Genomic DNA, 20,752 nt, shown 5'->3' on the forward strand with positions numbered 1-20,752 from the left:
TTTAGCTGAAAGTGAAACCTGCTGCATTCTTTTTGTTTGATGTTTGTTTTGTATAACTTGATTGAAACATTTTTCCTTGGTCAATGTACTCCTAATATTTTGGAGATGCTGTATTAGGCTTAGTTAGCTTTGTGGTAGGACCACTTCCCCTTTTGGCATGGATGCCAGGGAGGCAGCCTTAGCCAGGGTCCTACTTTTTTCTCTTACTAAAGACATAAATTATATAACTCTTGCATTGCAGAACGACTGAAAAAGTGCTTGATTTGGGTCCTTTCTGACATTTTGGCAACTTCTATGTATCACTCCCATTTAGAATTTATTAAGATGTGGTAGTAAAACATGTAGAAAAAATAAATTAAAAGGGTAAGGCTTTCAGGTACTGATTGGAAACACAGGTGTGGGTACAAGGAATCCAGATAGGTGAAAGTTCCCACAATCTTCAGAAAACGTACTCAAGTTCTGAAAAGGGTTTGAAGCAGTGTACAGGGAAAGCGCAATATATTAAGACAAAGAGAGTCGAATGCTCCTTAAACCCTTAAGCAACTCCCGAGCACAGGGGAAAGACTAGAGGCCTGCCTGGGGAATCCACGGGGACCATCGCAGGTGAGGGCGAGGAGGGCGAGGCGCGCCCCGGAGCCACAGGCCCGCAGGTGCTCCGCCCTGTCTGCCCCGCGGCGGGGGCCGATTCCCTTCGCCCCGCTGGGCCAGGGCGGCCCGAGACGGCTGAGCCGGCCGCGCTGGGGGAAGGAGTTTCCGGCGGACTCGGCGCGGTGCCGCTTCCTGTCCCCCTCGTCGCGCCGTCTCACACCGCCCGTCCGGGACGCGGCTCGCACCGGACCCCCTCCCCGTGCCCGGCGACGCCCCCGGCCCCATGCAATCCCGGCTCCTGCTCCTCGGGGCCCCGGGCGGCCGCGGAGGCCCAGCTGCGCGGCGCGTGAGGCTGCTCCTGGGGCAGGTGGTGCGGCGCCAGCCGGGCGGCGACGCGCGGCGCTCGGAGGTCAAGCTGCTGCACGCCGGGGCGGGGGCCGACACAGGTAACCCCGGGACCCCTCGCCGCCCAGCGCTCCGCCCGGGGCTCCTGCGCACCTCCGCGCCCCCCCCCCCGCAATCCCTGCTGCTTCAACTGGGGAGGAGCGCTGCGCCGGAAGCTAGGAGATGGGAGATGGAGGTTCTAGTATCCACCTCGCCGCTAACTGCTGTGTAACGCGGGGCCAGGCGCATGCACTCTCTGAGCCTCATGTAACCCGTGGGAACTGGACTTAGGTTTCTGATGACCTGGAATAGTGCTTTCTCCTTCCCGCACTGCTTCTTTCACCCCCCCCCCCCGCCCCCCGGGATTCTGACTTAGATTATAGCATACGCAGAGCTTAATGCAGCAGCTCTCAGAGGGTGTTGAAAGCTGGACTTGACCTTGCTCTCTGAGTCCCAAGGGCCTGGAAGTCAGTCTGTGCCATGTTCCAGCCAGGGTCAGTGGCGGCTTAGAAGTGTACGTTCTCGCCAAAGAACCCCTCGTTAGGTTTTAAATGTATCCACGAGTTTTTCCAAGTTTTACTTGGAGTTTTCATTTCTCACAGGTTCACAAGTTCTTAGAACTGAAAACCACAATTTAATTTAGTTAAAATCCCTGACTCTATAATGGAGGTAATTGAGACCCAGAAAGGAAAAGTGACTTCCAGAAGATCACACAGCTAACCCTAGGCTGTGAAAGCGCAGAGTCCTAACCACTGGACCACCAGGGAATTCCCAGCTCTGATTTCTAAGCTCAGTATTTCTTGGCTCTATCTGAGATGGTTTTAGGGATGTGTGTGTGTGTGTGTGTGTGTGTGTGTGTGTGTGTGAGCGCGCTGGAGTTAGAGCATTTGTGCTGGTTAAGGGAAGGGTTGTACATTGTTGCTCCACGTGAATGGCTAAGTGATTCTAGGCAAGATTTTGTCAGTGTCATTACTTAGAATAAAGGAGGTATTCACCTGAGATTGCTAGTTTCATGGTTCTTCTTGCACCCCCAGCCCAATAATTTTCCTTGTCAGAAGTGAGGGAGTTTAAGTCCCATCCATTTCATCATTCATTCATTAAACAAATTTTTTTCTTTTTCCTGTATAGGGTTGTGATTTGAGATTTTGCCCCTTTATAAATTATTATGCTTCTAGGGTGTTTGTTTTTTAGTCTTTGAGTTTTTTATTTGTTAGTTTCTCCTTTGTCCTAGAAGGCAGAGGTCAATGGTAGAAGTGTAGCGTAATCCATAACTCGTGATTTGGAGTGAACAGTCTGAGTTGGAGGCCATTTCTGCACCGTCTAGGTGTGGGGATTTGAGGGTAGGTTACTTAATTTTGTGTCCCAGTTTCCTTAACTGTAAAACGAGGATAAGGAAAGTATATTTGATAGGGTTGTGGTAAGGATTTAGTTTATACAATCCCTGGCACATATTAATGTTCAATAAAAATTAGCTTCTTTATTATTCTTAGTATATGTTATTTTCAGCTATGTGAGATTTATTGTTTCCTTGGCTTTAGAAGAAATGAAACCAGTTCCTTTTAGGTTTGAACTGTGAGAACTGTCTAGGTAGGCTGGTGGAGCAGGGTTAATTCATGGGAACGTTAAAAAGAAAAATGTTCTTTATACATGAATAATACATGTTGATTATAAAAACATTAGACACGGCCTCAAAATTTGTGGTATGTGCAGCAAATCAAAGTACAGGCTTTGCTTCAAATGTGAGAGTCATGTACACATTACAAACAACATATTAACTCATATTAGACTCAGTCACTTAGCATGACACCACATGGAGTAAACTATGTTAACCCTACTTGCCTTGCACTGCAAAGATTCTCAAGGTTGAAGGTATGAGGGCTGTGGATAAATGTACCTGAAAACTCACCAGAGATCTGGACTCAAGTAAGAACAGCTGTGAGCCAGGTAAACAGGAGGCAAGTTCTGGGCTTCCCCGGGACATAACATTGGCCATCAAGGTTGAAGTGTCCCATTTTGAACCAGATGTCACACACAGACAAATGTAAACCACAAATAGCATTATGCTGTAATGAATTACAGTTTAGATTGGAAAGATGCTCTCAGCTGCACTCAGACATGTGACTAGTAGCTCACCTCTCTGCAAGTAATTGACCTTGCTTCCTAGTAGTTTGGAAAAAGAACAACACGGATACAAATTATATACTATTCTTATCTCTCCTGGGCTGTATGTATGTCTTATGTATCTTTTATTCCTTTTTGTGCATGTCAACTCTTTGTGCCTAAGAAGTGTTCAGTGGCTTATTATCTTCCGGTTTGTACAGAGAGGGAGCAGGAGAGCCTGGAATTGCCTTGCTGGCTTTCAAGATAGGAGCTTTATAAAGCCTGAGAAGCAGAAGGAAGAGAGGGTCATTTTGTTTAAAAAAAAAAAAAATCCCCAAACCCACTGCTTTTTATCTTTTGCTATTAGGTAGTCTAAACATCCATAATTTGTAAATTCTTTATATCTCTTTACACTTCAATTGGTTGTATTGTCTCTTGGTTTTAGGAACAAAGCGGTTAACAAGGAGGTTAGCTACTGCAGAGTTGTTTTTTTTGTTTGTTTTTTGGACGGCTGCGCGGCTTGTAGGATCTTAGTTCCCCGACCGGGGATTGAACCCAGGCCCTTGGCAGTGAGAGTGCAGAGTCCTAACCACTGGACCGCCAGGGAATTCCCTGCAAAGAGTTTTCATAACGATTATTGTAGTGTTTTCACAGAAGGAGCCAAATTAGTTCAGTAGGATTCTGATGTCAAACAGGCTCAGATATACCATAGATTAAGATCAAATGATAAATCTGGAAACATAACTCTATAAATGCACTGTGACACATTGAGTGTCATCCTTTTACACCCTTATTATTAAAGGGGTTCACTATTTTATCTTTCTGGCTTTTGTGTATAAGTTTGTTGATAGAAATATTTAAAAATATTGATACTTTTTGTACAAGAAATCTATGTTCATTGTAGTGAAAAATATAGACAAATCCCCTAAAATATCTTTCCATGCAAATTCATGATTGTCATTTTTTTGTGTGTTACTAGTATCAGTTTTTGTAAAAAATATATATAACATGCATTTATATAAATACATATTTCTTTTTCTTTAAAAAATGGAATCATGTATGTTTTACAGTTTATTCTCACTTAGCCATTATTGTTAACGTACTAACATAGTGATAAATATTGTTATATATGGTCATTTTAAATAGGCATTAAGTTCATACATTTATCCATATAATTTATTTTACCAGTTTCCCATGCTTAGACATTCAGGTTGTCTATTTTTAAATATATAAACAGTGCAATAAACATCCATCCTTATGTATTTTTGTAACTTTAAGATTATATCCTCGGGTTATAATAGAACTAATGACTTTGGGGAAGGGAAATATAGAACTCCTGCTTCAATTCAGAAATATGGTGTAGAGGGAAAAACTGTACTGTGTGTGTGCAGGTCTTAGCTCTGTATTTACTAGGTATTGAACTTTGGGGAAATTATTAACTACTTTGAACCTGCAGCAGGCTATTTTGACCCTGAGGACATTGTGACTTTTGTGTATTAAAGAATTTAGCAGTAAAATCCCAGAACAGTTGTAACCTAATAAATTGCTGGACAATTTATTGGGAACATGCAGACTGGCCTGGAAATTGCTGATATATTTGGTTTTCTCTTGGGTCTAAGTTTTGTATTAAAAAAAACCAATGGTGACACTTAAGGGTTCTTAACCAGGGGGGGATTCCCGTTCCCCAGGGGACATTTGGCAGTGTCTGAAGGCATTTTTTGGTTGTCCTAACCAGGAGGAAGGGGGTGCTACTGGTATCTAGTGGGTGGAGGCCAGTGAATCTGCTGAACATTCTACAATGCACAGGACAGCCCCTAACAATAAAGAATCATTTGGCCCAAAATGTCAGTCTTGCTGGCTGTTGAGAAACCCTGAACTAAACCAACTTCTTTGGTTGGTTTAGTTCAAAGCTACAAGTCATTGAATTGTGAGTCCATTTCAGAGTCGAATGTCCTAAGGTGTGTATATTCATTAACTTAATTTGTAGTTTACAGTTCAGAAGGCATTAAGCATTAAGCATCTCCCATTTTAGGAGAAGGGCTACCACAGATGTGCCTGAAATACGTAACTAAGAAAAGCATTTTTGAGATTGGTAAAGATTTTGACAGTAGAACAGCTTTGAAATATCTGAGGAAAATACCCATATTTCTCCTGGATTAGCCAAGAACTAAATAAAAATTATTAATCATATAAAAAATTTAAAGTCTTATTAGAAAATATCAGTACAAAATAAAACTCTGACAAAGCTATATACTAAAAAATTTGTTATTGATTAAACATTGAAGAAAGAGCAAAATCTTTTTGGTATTCAGTCCACGCTGATGGCCACAAAGGAAAACAGAGTTGCAGAAGATATAATTGGTGAAATTCTATATGGACAAAACAAGTGATTGATAAATCCTCACTATAAAATAATTCTTTAAATAAAAGAAAAATAAAAATGTGCTCTATAAAAATTGATCAAGGAGTTCTTTTGGCTTAATTTTGCTCGAAAGTTAACTTTGATGAAAATTTATGAACGCTAGTATTATTCTGATTAAAATGTTTGTTTTCAGAATATCCTCAGGGTCAAAATGTTATATATTCCTCTCTGAGTATGTATCTTCTTTGTAAAATAGGGATAGCTACACTTGCTTTGCCTGCCTTTACCTTACAAAAATTGTTGTGTTAGTCAGCAGTCATTAGGTTTTAAGTGACAGGAATGTGCACAGAAAAGCATATGATTGGTTCACATAGGTGGAAGGTCCAGTGGCTTCAGACTGGACTAGATGCAGGATATTAGAACATCTGTAGGGCTTGGGCTCTCTCTGTCTTTCCCCATGGTTCCCCCACTCTCCACTCTTCCTTTATTGGATCTACTTTTTGCAGTATTGGTTTCAATGTCTGGCAGGCTTTCTTCAGCTGGTAGCAGTGACAGCCTTACTGACAGCCCCAGACTTTGACCTTCCTTACAGTTCACAATGTGAGAAGAAGAGAGAACATCTTTTCCTGTGAGCTCTGAAAAATCCTGGCGAGAAATCCTACTGGCCAAGCTTGGATCACAGGCCCATCTCTAAAACAACCACTGTGGTCAGAGAGTGGAATGTTCTGGCAGGGCTTGTGCAGGGTACTCATTTCTGGGCACTTGGATGCAGGGGTAAAGGTTGGGAGGAGTGGTATAAACTACCTAAACCAAATTGGGTGGGTTCCTCACTGGAGAGAGGGATTCTGTTGTCAAAAGAGGAAAGAATATTGGGCATGTAAAACAAAACAGCTGTCCACTAAAAATCAAGTGAGTAGGGCTTCCCTGGTGGCGCAGTGGTTGAGAATCCGCCTGCCGATGCAGGGCACACGGGTTCGTGCCCCGGTCTGGGAGGATCCCACATGCCGCGGAGTGGCTGGGCCCGTGAGCCATGGCCACTGAGCCTGCGCGTCTGGAGCCTGTGCTCCGCAGCGGGAGAGGCCACAGCAGTGAGAGGCCCGCATACCGCAAAAAAAAAAAAAAAAAAAAAAATCAAGTGAGTAATGTCCGAACAGGTTTGTACAAGAGTGTTATGTAAAAGATATTAATTTTTATCTTGAATATAGAAATTATTTGCCTGTAAACTTTTGGGAAATCCCTTTAACTTAAGATCATTGCAAGTGATAAAATCAAGCCTTGTTACTTTAAAAATGGCCTTAAATTTGATTTCGTTTGGAAACTCTTCGATTCTTTTCAGGGTTTTTAATTTTCAAGTCCATATTTTCCATGCTTGAATAAAATACTTAATTTATTGGTAGTAGTTATGTGACAGTTTGTGTACTGTACACGGATTTAGGTTAATCCGTTATGAGTTATGTGTGCTTGCTTTTTTGCATTATTTGTAATAATAAATGTAATTAAATGTTAAGCAGCTTACTCTATAACAATTTGTACTTTTTGTTAACTCATTCTTAGTTATTCTAACAATTTCCATTATGAGTATCTTATATTATTAACTAAAATCTTTTTAAAAAATGATTGCACTTGACCAAAGTATTTATTTGGTTTATTTGAAGAGAGGCATACGTTAGTTTCTTTTGCCTAAATTGTATTACCTGTTGTATAAGTATTGCCATTCTCCTTTAGATTAATACTTACACTATTTCACTTATATGAATCCTTTACAAATAAATGACTTGATTTCTTTTCTCTTTATTTTACATTTTTGGTTCAGTTTTTTTTTTTTTTAAATAACTTGATTTCTGAGCATGTTGGAAGATGGGCTATTCTCAAAGAATACAGAAAACAGGGGGTTGAAACAATACTTAATTAAGAAAACAGTATCTAATTAAAGTGAACCAGGGCTTAAAACAATACTTAATTAAGAAAACAATATCTAATTAGAAACTGAATCATTCATTCATATATTCACTATTGAATACCTGCTTGGTTTGAGGTATTATTTTTGGCACTGGGAATACAATAGGTGATTAAAACATAGACTTGACCAACAAAATGCTATAGTCTTATGGACTGAACAGTGGTCTTAAAACATTTTTCTCACTTATATCCTAAAAGGGTTTTGCAAATATATATCCCTTTATACATTTTTAGGTTGATATCTAGAAATTTCCCTAATAAGTATGAATAGTTGAAGAGCATGTTGTCTCTGTTGTAAATATTGACATTTGACACAAAAATTGTTACAATACTCTTTAAAATGTATCTTTTAAATGTGTCATCTGAAAAAAATGCACAACCTATAAGTTGAGAGAGTTATGTTTTATTTGGTGAACTTTCTGAGGACTTCAAGCCCAGGACACATCATCTCAGATAACTCTTGAGAGACTGCTCCAAAGAGGCAAGGGTGGGGGTGGGAGCCAGGATATGTGGGAGATTTTGCAATAAAGACCAGGTAGTTGGAACATCAAAAGATTACTGTTAATTAAAGAAAACCAGATTTATCTGGTTTAGCGCTTTTCTGTGTTTGGGAATGTGCAAAGTCTGGGTTCATTGAAATCATTCCTTTGATATGCCTCTCAGGTATTTGGGGCCAGTATCCTGTGCTTTCTAATCCCAAGTCTCCTCAGGGTGCACTGTCAGGGGTGGCATTTTGTTTCCATCCTGAGCTCCCTCAGGGCTCACCTTAGGGGTGACTGTAATGTGGTGGCTTGATGGCTGCAACATCCTTTGTTTATTAATATGGCAGCCAGTATTTTATTTTATTTTTTTAACATCTTTATTGGGGTATAATTGCTTTACAATGGTGTGTTAGTTTCTGCTTTATAACAAAGTGAATCAGTTATACATATACATATGTTCCCATATCTCTTCCCTCTTGCATCTCCCTCCCTCCAACCCTCCCTATCCCACCCCTCCAGGCGGTCACAAAGCACCGAGCCGATATCCCTGTGCCATGCAGCTGCTTCCCACTAGCTATCTACCTTACGTTTGTTAGTGTATATATGTCCATGCCTCTCTCTCGCCCTGTCACAGGTCACCCTTCCCCCTCCCCATATCCTCAAGTCCGTTCTCCTGTAGGTATGTGTCTTTATTCCTGTCTTACCCCTAGGTTCTTCATGACATTTTTTCCCTTAAATTCCATATATATATGTGTTAGCATACGGTATTTGTCTTTCTCTTTCTGACTTATTCACTCTGTATGACAGACTCTAGGTCCATCCACCTCATTACAAATAGCTCAATTTCGTTTCTTTTTATGGCTGAGTAATATTCCATTGTATATATGTGCCACCTCTTCTTTATCCATTCATCTGATGATGGGCACTTAGGTTGTTTCCATCTCCGGGCTATTGTAAATAGAGCTACAATGAACATTTTGGTACGTGACTCTTTTTGAATTTTGGTTTTCTCAGGGTATATGCCCAGTAGTGGGATTGCTGGGTCATATGGTAGTTCTATTTGTAGATTTTTAAGGAACCTCCATACTGTTCTCCATAGTGGCTGAATCAATTCACAGTCCCACCAGCAGTGCAAGAGTGTCCCCTTTTCTCCACACCCTCTCCAGCATTTATTGTTTCTAGATTTTTTGATGATGGCCATTCTGACTGGTGTGAGATGATATCTCATTGTTGTTTTGATTTGCATTTCTCTAATGATTAATGATGTTGAGCATTCTTTCATGTGTTTGTTGACAGTCTGTATATCTTCTTTGGAGAAATGTCTATTGAGGTCTTCTGCCCATTTTTGGATTGGGTTGTTTGTTTTTTTGTTATTGAGCTGCATGAGCTGCTTGTAAACTGCTTCCACAGTTTACAAGAGAGCTGCTTCCACAGACTTTCTAAGTCAAAAATATGTTGATTTATTATCAGAAATGATATTTTTAATGATCTATAAACTGGCAACTTGATTATAGCCTTTTCATTTTGTTCATGGCAAAGAATTGGAAACCACTTAATTTTGGAAATTAATCCTTTGTCAGTTGCTTCATTTGCAAATATTTTTTCCCATTCTGAGGGTTGTCTTTTGGTCTTGTTTATGGTTTCCTTTGCTGTGCAAAAGCTTTGAAGTTTCATTAGGTCCCATTTGTTTATTTTTGTTTTTATTTCCATTTCTCTAGGAGGTGGGTCAAAAAGGATCTTGCTGTGATTTATGTCATAGAGTGTTCTGCCTATGTTTTCCTCTAAGAGTTTGATAGTTTCTGGCGTTACATTTAGGTCTTTAATCCATTTTGAGCTTATTTTTGTGTATGGTGTTAGGGAGTGATCTAATCTCATACTTTTACATGTACCTGTTCAGTTTTCCCAGCACCACTTATTGAAGAGGCTGTCCTTTCTCCACTGTACATTCCTGCCTCCTTTATCAAAGATAAGGTGACCATATGTGTATGGGTTTATCTTTGGGCTTTCTATCCTGTTCCATTGATCTATCTTTCTGTTTTTGTGCCAGTACCATACTGTCTTGATTACTGTAGCTTTGCAGTATAGTCTGAAGTCAGGGAGCCTGATTCCTCCAACTCCGTTTTTCATTCTCAAGATTGCTTTGGCTATTCGGGGTCTTTTGTGTTTCCATACAAATTGTGGCAGCCAGTATTTTAGTTCACGGTCGCTCTGGCCCAAATTTGACCAATGTTTGGAAGACGTTTCATGACCAGTTTTTTCCCATGTTGCTAGGAATTCTCATTCCTAGGTCAGGCAAAGATTCTTGTTGATGTGCAGCTCCAGGTGCTACTTTCTGGATTAGGCCCTGTTGATAATTTAAAATTCTCTGGATCCTCTGTCTTACTAGTCTGTTATGATCCAGGAGATATTTTCTCTTGTTGCTTCTTCACATACCTAGAATTACACTATTACAATTATTCTATGTAGAGTTATAAATGTGATCTAATTCCTCAAGATGTTTAGCCATTATCAATTTTGTTGGAGGCCTGGTTACACATTGGGTAATGTAAGAGACAAGAATCTTATAAAATAGACAGGATGTAGGTAATAGAGCTGGTAACGTTGGCAGTCATAGTGCAGCAGGAAGACACAAAGCATAAACAGTTTAGAAACAAAGAACAAATTAAAACAATGATTAGTGTAACTAGTTGTAATCTGGTTGCAATAAACCATCAAGAATTTGGAGAGAGAAAATTAAATCTAGTCTTGCACCAGCTTACTTTTAACAACAAAATTCACTTACTTAATTAACTTTAATCTAAACCTAGCCAATCCTGACCATCCACAAACCTTCCATTACTTTCTGTATCCATATTAGTTTGTCCCTTATTTTTTTCCATCCAGAAAGAACCAGCTCTAAGATAAGCTTACTTTCTTTTCCCTTAATAAAATGCAATTCCATTTCTAATATCTTCTTTACAGAAAAACACACATTCTACTTTCCTACTGTATACTGAAATGTTTACGTTATTATTTCAATTAGCTTTAATTACATGTTTAAATTTGATGGACATCTCAAAGACACGGGAAGAGAAATGCCAGTTCCCTCTACAAGGCTTTTGTTTAAGGTCAGAATTCTGAGAAGATATTTTGTCAAACTTTTTAACTTAACTGCATACACACGCACGCACACACACACACACACACACACACACACACACACACAAATTAGCCCAACTTGGCCATTTAAGGTTGAGATCTCTTTTAGTATAATTTAGGTACTTGCAAGTGTGATCTGGCTGGCGTATTAGTTGGAGGTTGGCTTTCTGATGCCCCTTTAAAGATGTCAGGTCAGCCTCCTCCCCAACCTCTCAGCCCAGACTTCTTGGTTTCCTTTATTGAGCAAATCCCAGGTTCCCCTAATGTCTTCCAATTAGGGGGGGTCTCCCAGTGTTTTTCAGCCAGGCTCCCCTAATGTTACTGAGTCCAAGCTCACTCTGCTCGCTGCATGACAGGCCAATAAATCGGAGACAGGTGTTGAGGCAAGGAATAACGACTTTATTCAGAAAGCCGGCAGACCGAGAAGATGGCAGACTAATGTCTCCGAAAAACCATCTTATCGGGGTTTGGATGCCAGTTTCTTTTGTACAACAGAGAGGGGGAGGAGACGAGGAAATAATGTAAAAAGGCCATAAGATTTGCAGCTGTCCCCTGGAATGGCCAGCCTTGGGGAGGGGATGTGTTAATTTCTTCTTTCTTGCAGCCATTCGCAGGTGGACAGGGTCAGGATGTACAAAGGCACTTTGGGTTTAACATTCCGGCAGAGGGGCAGGGTTCCCTGAGGCAGTCCATTGCGTATAGACAGCATCCTTTTAGTGAACAAAAGCAGCGGAAAGCAAAGGTTAAAGTAAAAGCAATAGATTCAACATATAGTCAGATTTGGCTCTTCCCTGTTACCCTAATAGCTTTAGATTAGGGGGGTCACTCCCTAATGTCTTTCAGTTGGGAAGCCAGGTACCTGTTAGATACCGCCAAATGAAACTCAGGATCATCAGCTGTTAACAGGAGATCCTAGAGCCAGGGGAGACCCAGATTTGTCTGGACTCTGAGGAGGCGGATGGGCACAAGAGGCCTCTTCTGGTATCAAGGCTCTGGATCCTTGTAGAGTTTAGGCAAAGGAGAGAAGTATGCTCTGGGTCCCTTCGTAATTGGTTGCCAAAACTGTCAACTGCAAAAAATGTACAACCTAGAAGTTGAGTTATGTTTAATTCGGTGGACAGTTTGAAGACTTCAAGCCTGGAACACAGGATCTCAGATAACCCGGGACTGCTTCATCGAAGAGGCAAGGGGGGAACCAGGATATATAGGAGTTTTTTCAATAAAGACCAGGTAGTTGGAACATCAGAAGATTACTGTTAATTAAAGAAAATCAGATATCTCAAGTTAAGGAATTTAGCGCTTTTCTATGTATGAGAAGATACAAAGTCTGGGCTCATTGAAATCATTCCTTTGAAATGCACTTAGATATTTAGGGCCAGTACCCTGTGCTTTCTTATCCCAAGTCTCCTCAGGGTGCACTGTCCGGGAGGGCATTTTGTTTCCATCCTGAGCTCCCTCAGGGCTCACCTTCGGGGTGGCTGTAACGTGGTGGCTCGATGGCTGCAATGTCCTTTGTTTACTGATATGGCAGGCAGTATTGGTTCACAAATGGAATCAGAATATCCTAGTGATTGTTAGCTACCACCTCTTTTTGAAAATAGATAAAAAGCTCATCCTTAACTGTCAGAAAGTGTATGTTATTTCTTTATTTCCTTGATTTGTATTGCAATTACACTTACTCATAATTTTATCTTAATATATTCTTATTCTTGAAAGTTTTATCTTTATCATATTTTTCTGCAATGGAAAATGTCTAAATGTTAAAATGTTTCTATCATTATAATTATTAGAGCACAGTTGTTCAAAAGAAATCAATATGTTTCAAATTTTCTTAGAAACTAAAATTTTGTGGAAACATACCTATTAATAACATGAGTAGCACTTTTTTCCAGTTGACTATAAATTACTGTAATGAATATTCCCTAGTTTTATTGCTGAAATATAAAGAATTTTGATATAGCAATATCACTCAATTTTTTGCAGACTTTCTAAGTCAAAAATATGTTGATTTATTATCAGAAATGATATTTTTAATGATCTATAAACTGGCAACTTGATTATAGCCTTTTCATTTTGTTCATGGCAAAGAATTGGAAACCACTTGACTTGCAAGTAAAGTCACTGACCCAGCCAATAGAATCATTCTGCCTGAATATCTGGGAAGTGCACTGAAAAGGCTTCACGAAAATTTATCAAATGGCTATGGTTATTTTCTCACGTAGAGGCTGCTTTTTTATTCTAATGTACTCAGAAAGAGTTGTTAAAATAAAACTTTCATTCGACATACCTTTGCCAGCACAATATTTTTTGGAGAAAACGCTTTTACTTTATCACATGTTTAAATACTTTCTGTCAAATTCTTAGTTTTCATAATTAACAAAGGTAGTCTGTCCTGTCAATCCGATCAGCCAAATTAGACTTTCTGACAGAAAAAGTATTTTTCCCTTTCAATTCAAATAAATGTGTTCATGTATATTTTAAGAAATGTTATAAAAACCACTGAAAAATAAATGGGACACATTTTGAAGGCTAGATTACTAAAGGCAGTAAAACCAAGAATAAAGGAATCTCGTGGTTACATATTTAAGTTGTTTATTTCATAATATATGATAATATAGTTTTGCTCTTTAATGTATAGTAAAGTAATATAATATGGTTAAAATTATTTATGTAACGAGGAATGTGGCAGAAGTCATGTTTTTTTTTTTTTGTTTGTTTGTTTTTTTTTTTGGTACGCGGGCCTCTCACTGCTGTGGCCTCTCCCGTTGCGGAGCACAGGCTCCGGACGCGCAAGCTCGGCGGCCATGGCTCACGGGCCCAGCCGCTCCGCGGCATGTGGGATCTTCCCGGACCGGGGCACGAACCCGTATCCCCTGCATCGGCAGGCGGACTCTCAACCACTGCGCCACCAGGGAAGCCCATGTTTTTTTTATTAAATGTGCAATGAACTTTGTTTATGGGCCTTAGAGAACAATTAAATAGAAATCATGTATAACAATCAGTAATAAATTCATCTGTTTCTTTAGACCTCATGATCAATCTTTGACTTTGTATTTAGTGGAACAGAACACTATTTGGTTCAGAAGCTAGTATATAACATTTTCATTATAAGAGTTAGAAAATAGCATTTTATAAGATGAGGAATGACTATATTGGAATGAATATTTTATGATGATGTTTGAGAATAACTTTTTGTCTACCTTTATGAAAGATACACATCTGATCGGGAACATTTAAAACTTTTCTCTGTTCTTTTTATCCAGTGTATTGTGAAAAATTTGGTAGTGCTGAAACCTATTTCAGTTACATTAAAATGAATCAGGATTAATAATGTGTACTGCTTCAGATGTTCAGAGGTGCCTTTTTTTTTTTTCTATGAATAGCATGTTCTCAAGATAAGAATTGAGAAAAGCTGAAAAAGTAGCTTACCTTTAAGGTTGTGAAAAGCCAGTTTTCGAAGCTTTCTTTGCTTTGCTCTCTGAGCTCTCCCATCTTGGATTTTTTGACAATACTCACTCACACTTCCTCACTCTGCAATATACTGTATCTGACACAGGCCAACACAGGCCAAACTACTCTGGTCAGTTCTAAAGCTACTCTTCACTTTTAGTAGAGCTATATGAGACGGAAAGAGTATTCCTAGGCAGGTTTATGTTGATTTGAATACTTCTGAAAGCAGGCTTCTCCTCAGCCATAATTAAATATGCCCCTTTGTTTGGTCCCCTGGAGCAACGCACCGTTCACTGTAGTAGTAAACTAAGTGAGAGAAGGGCTCCTGAAAAGACCCGTGGGGATGGAGAGCCTGTAGGGCCATTCTCAGTCAGGTCAATGTTAGGGAAGAACACATGGAAGTGAAGATCTGAAAACGGATCCCCTTCAGACTGTTATGCTCTATCCCCTTGGAAAGTCCTTGTGTACCCTAATTTAAAGACTCGTAATGTAAAGGAGCCATAATCAATAGTTGTACAGTGTGAGAAATGCTATTACAGAAGGATGAGCCAGATACTGTGCAGAAGGACAGGAATGGAGTGATTAGTTCTTGAGTGAGGTGGAGATGGTGCAAAAGGGAAAGTTAGGGTAGATTCAGTGGGGAGATGAAGATATCTGAGGAGTACTTGTGTGCAGGAAAAGTGTGAGAGATGTGGAAGGGCTTCTAGGTCAGGGAATAAAGCATCGGTTCCTGAGATAAGAATACAAGAGGTAGAGCTGGTTGGACAACACACACAGAGAATACAGAGTTCCGTGTTTCTCATGTTAAATTTGAGGTGCCTCTGGAATACCATAGTGTCCAACAGGCTACTGAGAGGTATTGAACTCGGGAGAGAGATCTGAGCCAAAGTAGACATAGAAGACTTTCATTGTACAGAGGTCAGATGTGGGCTATGGGTGTGGATTAGATGACTAGTCAAGTGTAGCATGGTAACCGCAGATGGCCAAGAACATGAGCATTTGAGGCAGGGAGGGCAAATGTCTAACCCCTATGAATGTCTTTTTCCTCTTTGCCTACAAATGGCTAATTGATCACTGCCCTGTTTCTTAATGAGTCCAGTTTCCATTGTGATTTCTTCTTTGGGTTTTTTGGAAGCCTGTTTCTTGATTTCCAAATGTTTAGAGATTTGCCAGTTATCTATTTGGTGCTAAGTTCTAGTTGAATTCCATTTTGATCAGAAAGCATACTTTGTATGATTTTAGTCCTTTGAAATTTATTAAGACTTGCATTATGGTGCAGCCAAAGATCTGGTTTGATGAATATTTCATGTGCATTTAAAAAGAATATGCATTCTACCATTGTTGGGTGTAGTGTTCTATAAAGGTCATTTAGGTTAAGTGGTTAATAAGGTTTTCAGATCTTTACTTCTATACTTGGTCTTAGCCAAAAGGCCAAGAACTGATTGTTTTTACTTCTATATCCTTCTTTTTTTTTTCTGCTCTTCCATCACTTACTGAGAGAGATATAGTAAAATATGCATATATGATTTTGAATTTTTCTCTTCCTCCTTTCAGTTCTGTCAGTTTTTGCTTCATGTTTATTCCCCAGCTCCCTCTTTGCCAGTCACCACCTTAGGTTTGCTGTCTTCCCCCACAAAGGGTCACAGCTCCTTTCGGAGTTATTCTAAATACACTCACTCTCTCTCCTTGCTCTCCCCTGGCCCCTTCAGGCTTGTGTCAGTGGTGGTAATGGCTTTCTGTTATTGCTAGTCCCAGGGTACTGCACCGTCCTTGCTGGTTTTCCCAAACTCTGCCCATACCTTCATAAATGGTTCCTTTATTATTCTCTCCTCAGTTATTCATTTTGAATGGACTGCCAGTTTCTTGCTGGGCTCCTGATGGATAATGGATATATTTAGGAAAAGCATTTCAGTTAGTAGGAAAATCCAGTGCAAAAGCCTGAAATGAGTATATGTCTGACATGCTCAAGGAGTAGCGAAGAGACCCACGTGGTTGGAGTAGAATAAGTGAGGAGGACACTAGTAGGAGATGAGCTCAGAAGGGAAATGGGGTGTCAGATCAGAAATAGCCTTTTAGGCCACTGCAAAGATGGGGGTTGAGCAGAGGACTGGCATTACTGGATTCCTATTTTCTTATGATCACTGTGGCTGCTCTGTTGAGAATTAACTGTAGGGTGCCAGGGTTGAGACAGGAGATCTGTAAGGGAGTGAGAGGTAATGCTGTTTAAATGAGAAAATAAATTTAAGTAGTAAACCCCTACCTGGCTTGGGTCAGCATTGTGGTGGTAGAGGATGTAGAGAGAAGTGGGTAATACTACATATATATTAATGACAGAGTCGCTACAATTTTCTGGTGGGTGGGAGAGAAAAGTTAAGAATGGCTGCAAGATTTCTGGTTTGAGAAGCTGGAAGGATTAAATTGCCATTAGTAGAATTGGGGAATACTGTGGGTGGAACACACACAGTTCAGAAGTTTAGTTTTTTTTTTTCTTTGCTGTACGCGGGCCTCTAATTGTTGCGGCCTCTCCCGTTGCGGAGCACAGGGCTCCGGACGCGCAGGTTCAGCGGCCATGGCTCACGGGCCCAGCCGCTCCGCGACATGTGGGATCTTCCCGGACCGGGGCATGAACCCGTGTCCCCTGCATCGGCGGGCGGACTCGCAAACACTGCGCCACCAGGGAAGCCCAGAAGTTCAGTTTTGAATATGTCAACTTGAAGCCGACTATTAGGCGCCTCAGAGTCTGTTGGTATCCATGCTTCGAGTTCTGTGGTCTGGATTAGAGATATAAATTTGGGAGCAAGCAACATATTGTTGCACTTAAGGGCATAAGGCTTGATGAGCTCATCAAGGAGGGGTTATAGATAGAAAAGAAAAGAGGCTAGAACCGGGCCTCCTCACCCAGTGATCGGAAGTTGAGGAGGAGAGGAAGAAAAGGCGAAGAAGACTTGAGTCATAATGAGGTAGGAGGAAAAGAGACGAGGTGAGAGGGCAAGGAGAGAGAGAGAGAGAGAGAGGTGGAATCCCTGTGGAGTGAGTCGTGATTGGACGCGGGGCTCTGACTCCACTCCAGATATCATGGTGGTTAACTCTTCCTGCTAACTGTACCCTGGCAGCCAAGCTGTGGCTAATGACATAGGCTTGGCCAGTTCAATGTTCCTGCCCATGACTTTGAGTCATGAGGGAGTTGTGCAAAAGCTGCAGGAACAGTTTATTTATGGCAGTGTCCTTTTTATTAGAAGATATATCTGAAGACTTTAAGGATGAAGAATCATGACTTTTGCATCTTAAGGTAGTGTTTTTCCAACTTTCCTACAGGTTTGAGAAATATCACAATAAAATGGGGGAAAAAGTTGTCCTCTGACTGTGTTGTCCCACAGTATGGATCTAATGGTGCCTGGGGTGGTATCTCAGTGAGTGTATCCTGGGGTGTGACTTTGACTGTGCTTCCTGTTGCCTTCCCTAACATATTGTGGACTAGTTTCTGAGCCTAGGTCTCTTCATGATGGGTTCACGCTTCCTGTGAGGTATTTCATAGAACCGCTGTAACAAAAACCCCAATGTCCTCATACTAACGTAGTTTGAGATGGACTTTCTGTTACAGTAGTTCTGTGAAATAGCTCACAGGAACCATGGGTTACTTAGAGTCAAGATTAAATGAAATAACATAAATAAATATGTCTATAATAGTATTTGCCAAATAGCTGGTACTCAGTAAGTATTAGCTGATGTCTAGACTAATTCAGAGGAAAATTCCTTTGATTCACACTCTAAATGTATGTGCATTCTGTATTAGAAATTATACCTGTGTTTTGCACAATGTTTCTACTTATCTCTTAATTTACCACATACCTGTAATATATTTCTTCATCTATAAAAACTTTTTTTTCCATAGATTTACAAATTTCCTCATTTATAAAGTCTCTGTCTCACATATTTGGGGAATGTGTAAAGGACTTAGAAGATAGTAATCATTCAACAAGTGTTGGCTGTTGTTAGTACCATGATTTAAGGCCTTGTTCTCCAGGATACCTCACTAGCTCAAAACTGGCAGTGTTGAAAGATGTGTTTTACACAGCTACTTTTTCTAAGTGTTTTCGAGCCCTTTGCAAGTGAAGTTCCAGTTGCAGATGGGATCAATATGTCTATTTTGCTGTTGGAGAGAGCAAAGCAGAGATTGTTTGGTTCACTCCTGCACTTTAGAAGATCAACCAGAAATTAATGTTACTTTAAAAACTTAGAACCATGTAGAAGTGACTGAGAGCTTTTGCTCTGTTTTGCTTGTTTCATGTAGGAATTCTTGGCATATATGCCACTGGGGCTTTGCTCTTTTCATGTACCTAGAAATGTTGAATTTGGGAGTTATGTTGCTAGAGAACTTGAATTTGTATGTCGTAAAAATAAGAACCTATAAAGATGTAAAAAGGTTGCCAATACATGTTAAAGATAGCACCTTATGGGTGCTTTGGACGATCTTAAACAAAAATGCATCCTTCTGTATTGTTGACTTTATCAGTATTGCTATTAATGAGAAAATAGAGCTGGTTAATATATTTTATAGTATTTCACCTGTTTTGCTAAAATAGCATTTAAAAAGTGAATTTCACCGACACTTCTTCTTTATATATATAACTTATACTATGGATACTAGTTGTACAGCACAGTGCCTGACATAGACAGGTGTTTCTATGGATGCCCAACACAGACAGATCTGTGGTACACACATCCCGCTCTGTAGGTCAGGAGAATCACTGTTGCAAAAGCCATAGTGTGTTGTTTTCTTGTCTCTTTTAATGGTTGTGTTTCTGTATTCTCTTTTTAGGTGATACAGTTAATATTGGAGATGTATCTTACAAGTTGAAAACGCCTAAGAGCCCGGAACTTGTGCCACAGAACTACTGTAAGAACTAATCATTTATTTTATGAATTTATCACTTTGTTTCACTTCATCCATGAATATTTCAGTAAAATATTTATTTTTCCACATATTGCTGTTTCTGCTTCAACTGAAGTAAACTTTATACTTAATAAAATGCACAGATCTTAAGTATTCCTTTTGATTAATTTTGACAATTTTATAAATGTGTATAACCACCAAGATTGCTTTCATCACCTCTGAATGTTCTCTTGTGCCCCCTTCCCTGCTCTGCTGCTCTCCTGCTCTGGAAGCCACTGTTTTATTTTCTACGATGGTAGATTAGTTTTGCTAATCTAATTCGTTCTTCAGCTTTCTATAAATAGAATCATATAGTATAGTTTTTTTTTTGTGTGTGTATTTGGTTTCTTTCCACCGAGAATAATTTTGAGATTCATTCATATTCCTGTACCAATCAGCTTGCTTTTAACTGATGAGTAATATTCCATTGTATAAATATACCATAATTTATTTGTTCTTTTGTTGATGGACAGTTGGATGGTTTCCATTTTTGGACTTTTATGAAAAAGGTACTGTGAACATTCCTGTAGAGGTCTTGTAGTCATAAGTTTTTACTTATCTTAAATAAATAACTAGGAGTTGATGTGTCATAGGGTGGATGCCTGTTTAACTTTACTAAACACTGCCAAAAAGTTCTCCAAAGTAGTTGTACTATTTTACCCTTTGACCAACAGCAGTGTTCCACATCCTTGCCAACCTTGCCATCCTTGGTATTTCTAGTCTTTTAGATTTTACTCATTCTACAAGATGTGAAATGGTCACTCATCATGGTTTTTGTTTTATAACAGCTCTATTGAAATACAATTCCTATACCATAAAATTCACCTTTTTAAAGTGTACAACTCAGTGGTTTTTAGCATATTCACAGAGTTGTGTAACCGTGCCACTATCTAACTTTAGACCATTTTTCATCAAGTCAAAAAGAAACCTCACACTCATTAACAGTCACTCCCGGTTTCCTCCTCCTCCTCTTCCCCCTGCTGCCCCTCTAGCCTTTGACAATCATTAATATACTTTCTGTTTCTTTGGATTTGCCTATTCTTAACATTTCATATAAATGGGATAATATGTGGCCTTTGTGTTTGGCTTATTTCACTTATAATGTTTTCAAGGTTCATTCATGTTGTAGCATGTATCAATGCTTCATTCCTTTTTATGGCTGAGTAGTGTTCAGTTGTATGGATATACCACTTTTTGTTTATTCATTCATCGGTTTGGGGATATTATGAATAATGTTGCTATAAATGTTCATATACAAGTTTTTATACAGACATATGTTTTCAGTTTTCTTGGATATGTGCCTAGGAGTAGAATTGCTAGGTTATATGGTAACTCTGTTTAACATTTCCAGGAATT

General features: G+C 39.6%; 1 protein-coding gene across 2 annotated transcripts in view; it reads left to right on the forward strand.

Moving 5' to 3' along the window:
- Positions 1 to 793: 793 nt before the first annotated feature.
- The window catches only part of VWA8 (von Willebrand factor A domain containing 8), a 366,706-nt gene continuing 346,747 nt past the window's right edge, over positions 794 to 20,752 (forward strand). For both annotated transcript variants that reach the window (XM_060128726.1, XM_060128728.1), the window contains exons 1-2: positions 794 to 1,034; positions 19,283 to 19,360. In XM_060128726.1, the coding sequence (XP_059984709.1) occupies positions 872 to 1,034; positions 19,283 to 19,360 (241 nt within the window). In that variant the 5' untranslated portion in view covers positions 794 to 871. The remainder of the gene's footprint in view (positions 1,035 to 19,282; positions 19,361 to 20,752) is intronic.

Source organism: Lagenorhynchus albirostris, chromosome 18 (assembly GCF_949774975.1).
Source record: "Lagenorhynchus albirostris chromosome 18, mLagAlb1.1, whole genome shotgun sequence".
NCBI classification, from domain to species: Eukaryota; Metazoa; Chordata; class Mammalia; order Artiodactyla; family Delphinidae; genus Lagenorhynchus; species Lagenorhynchus albirostris.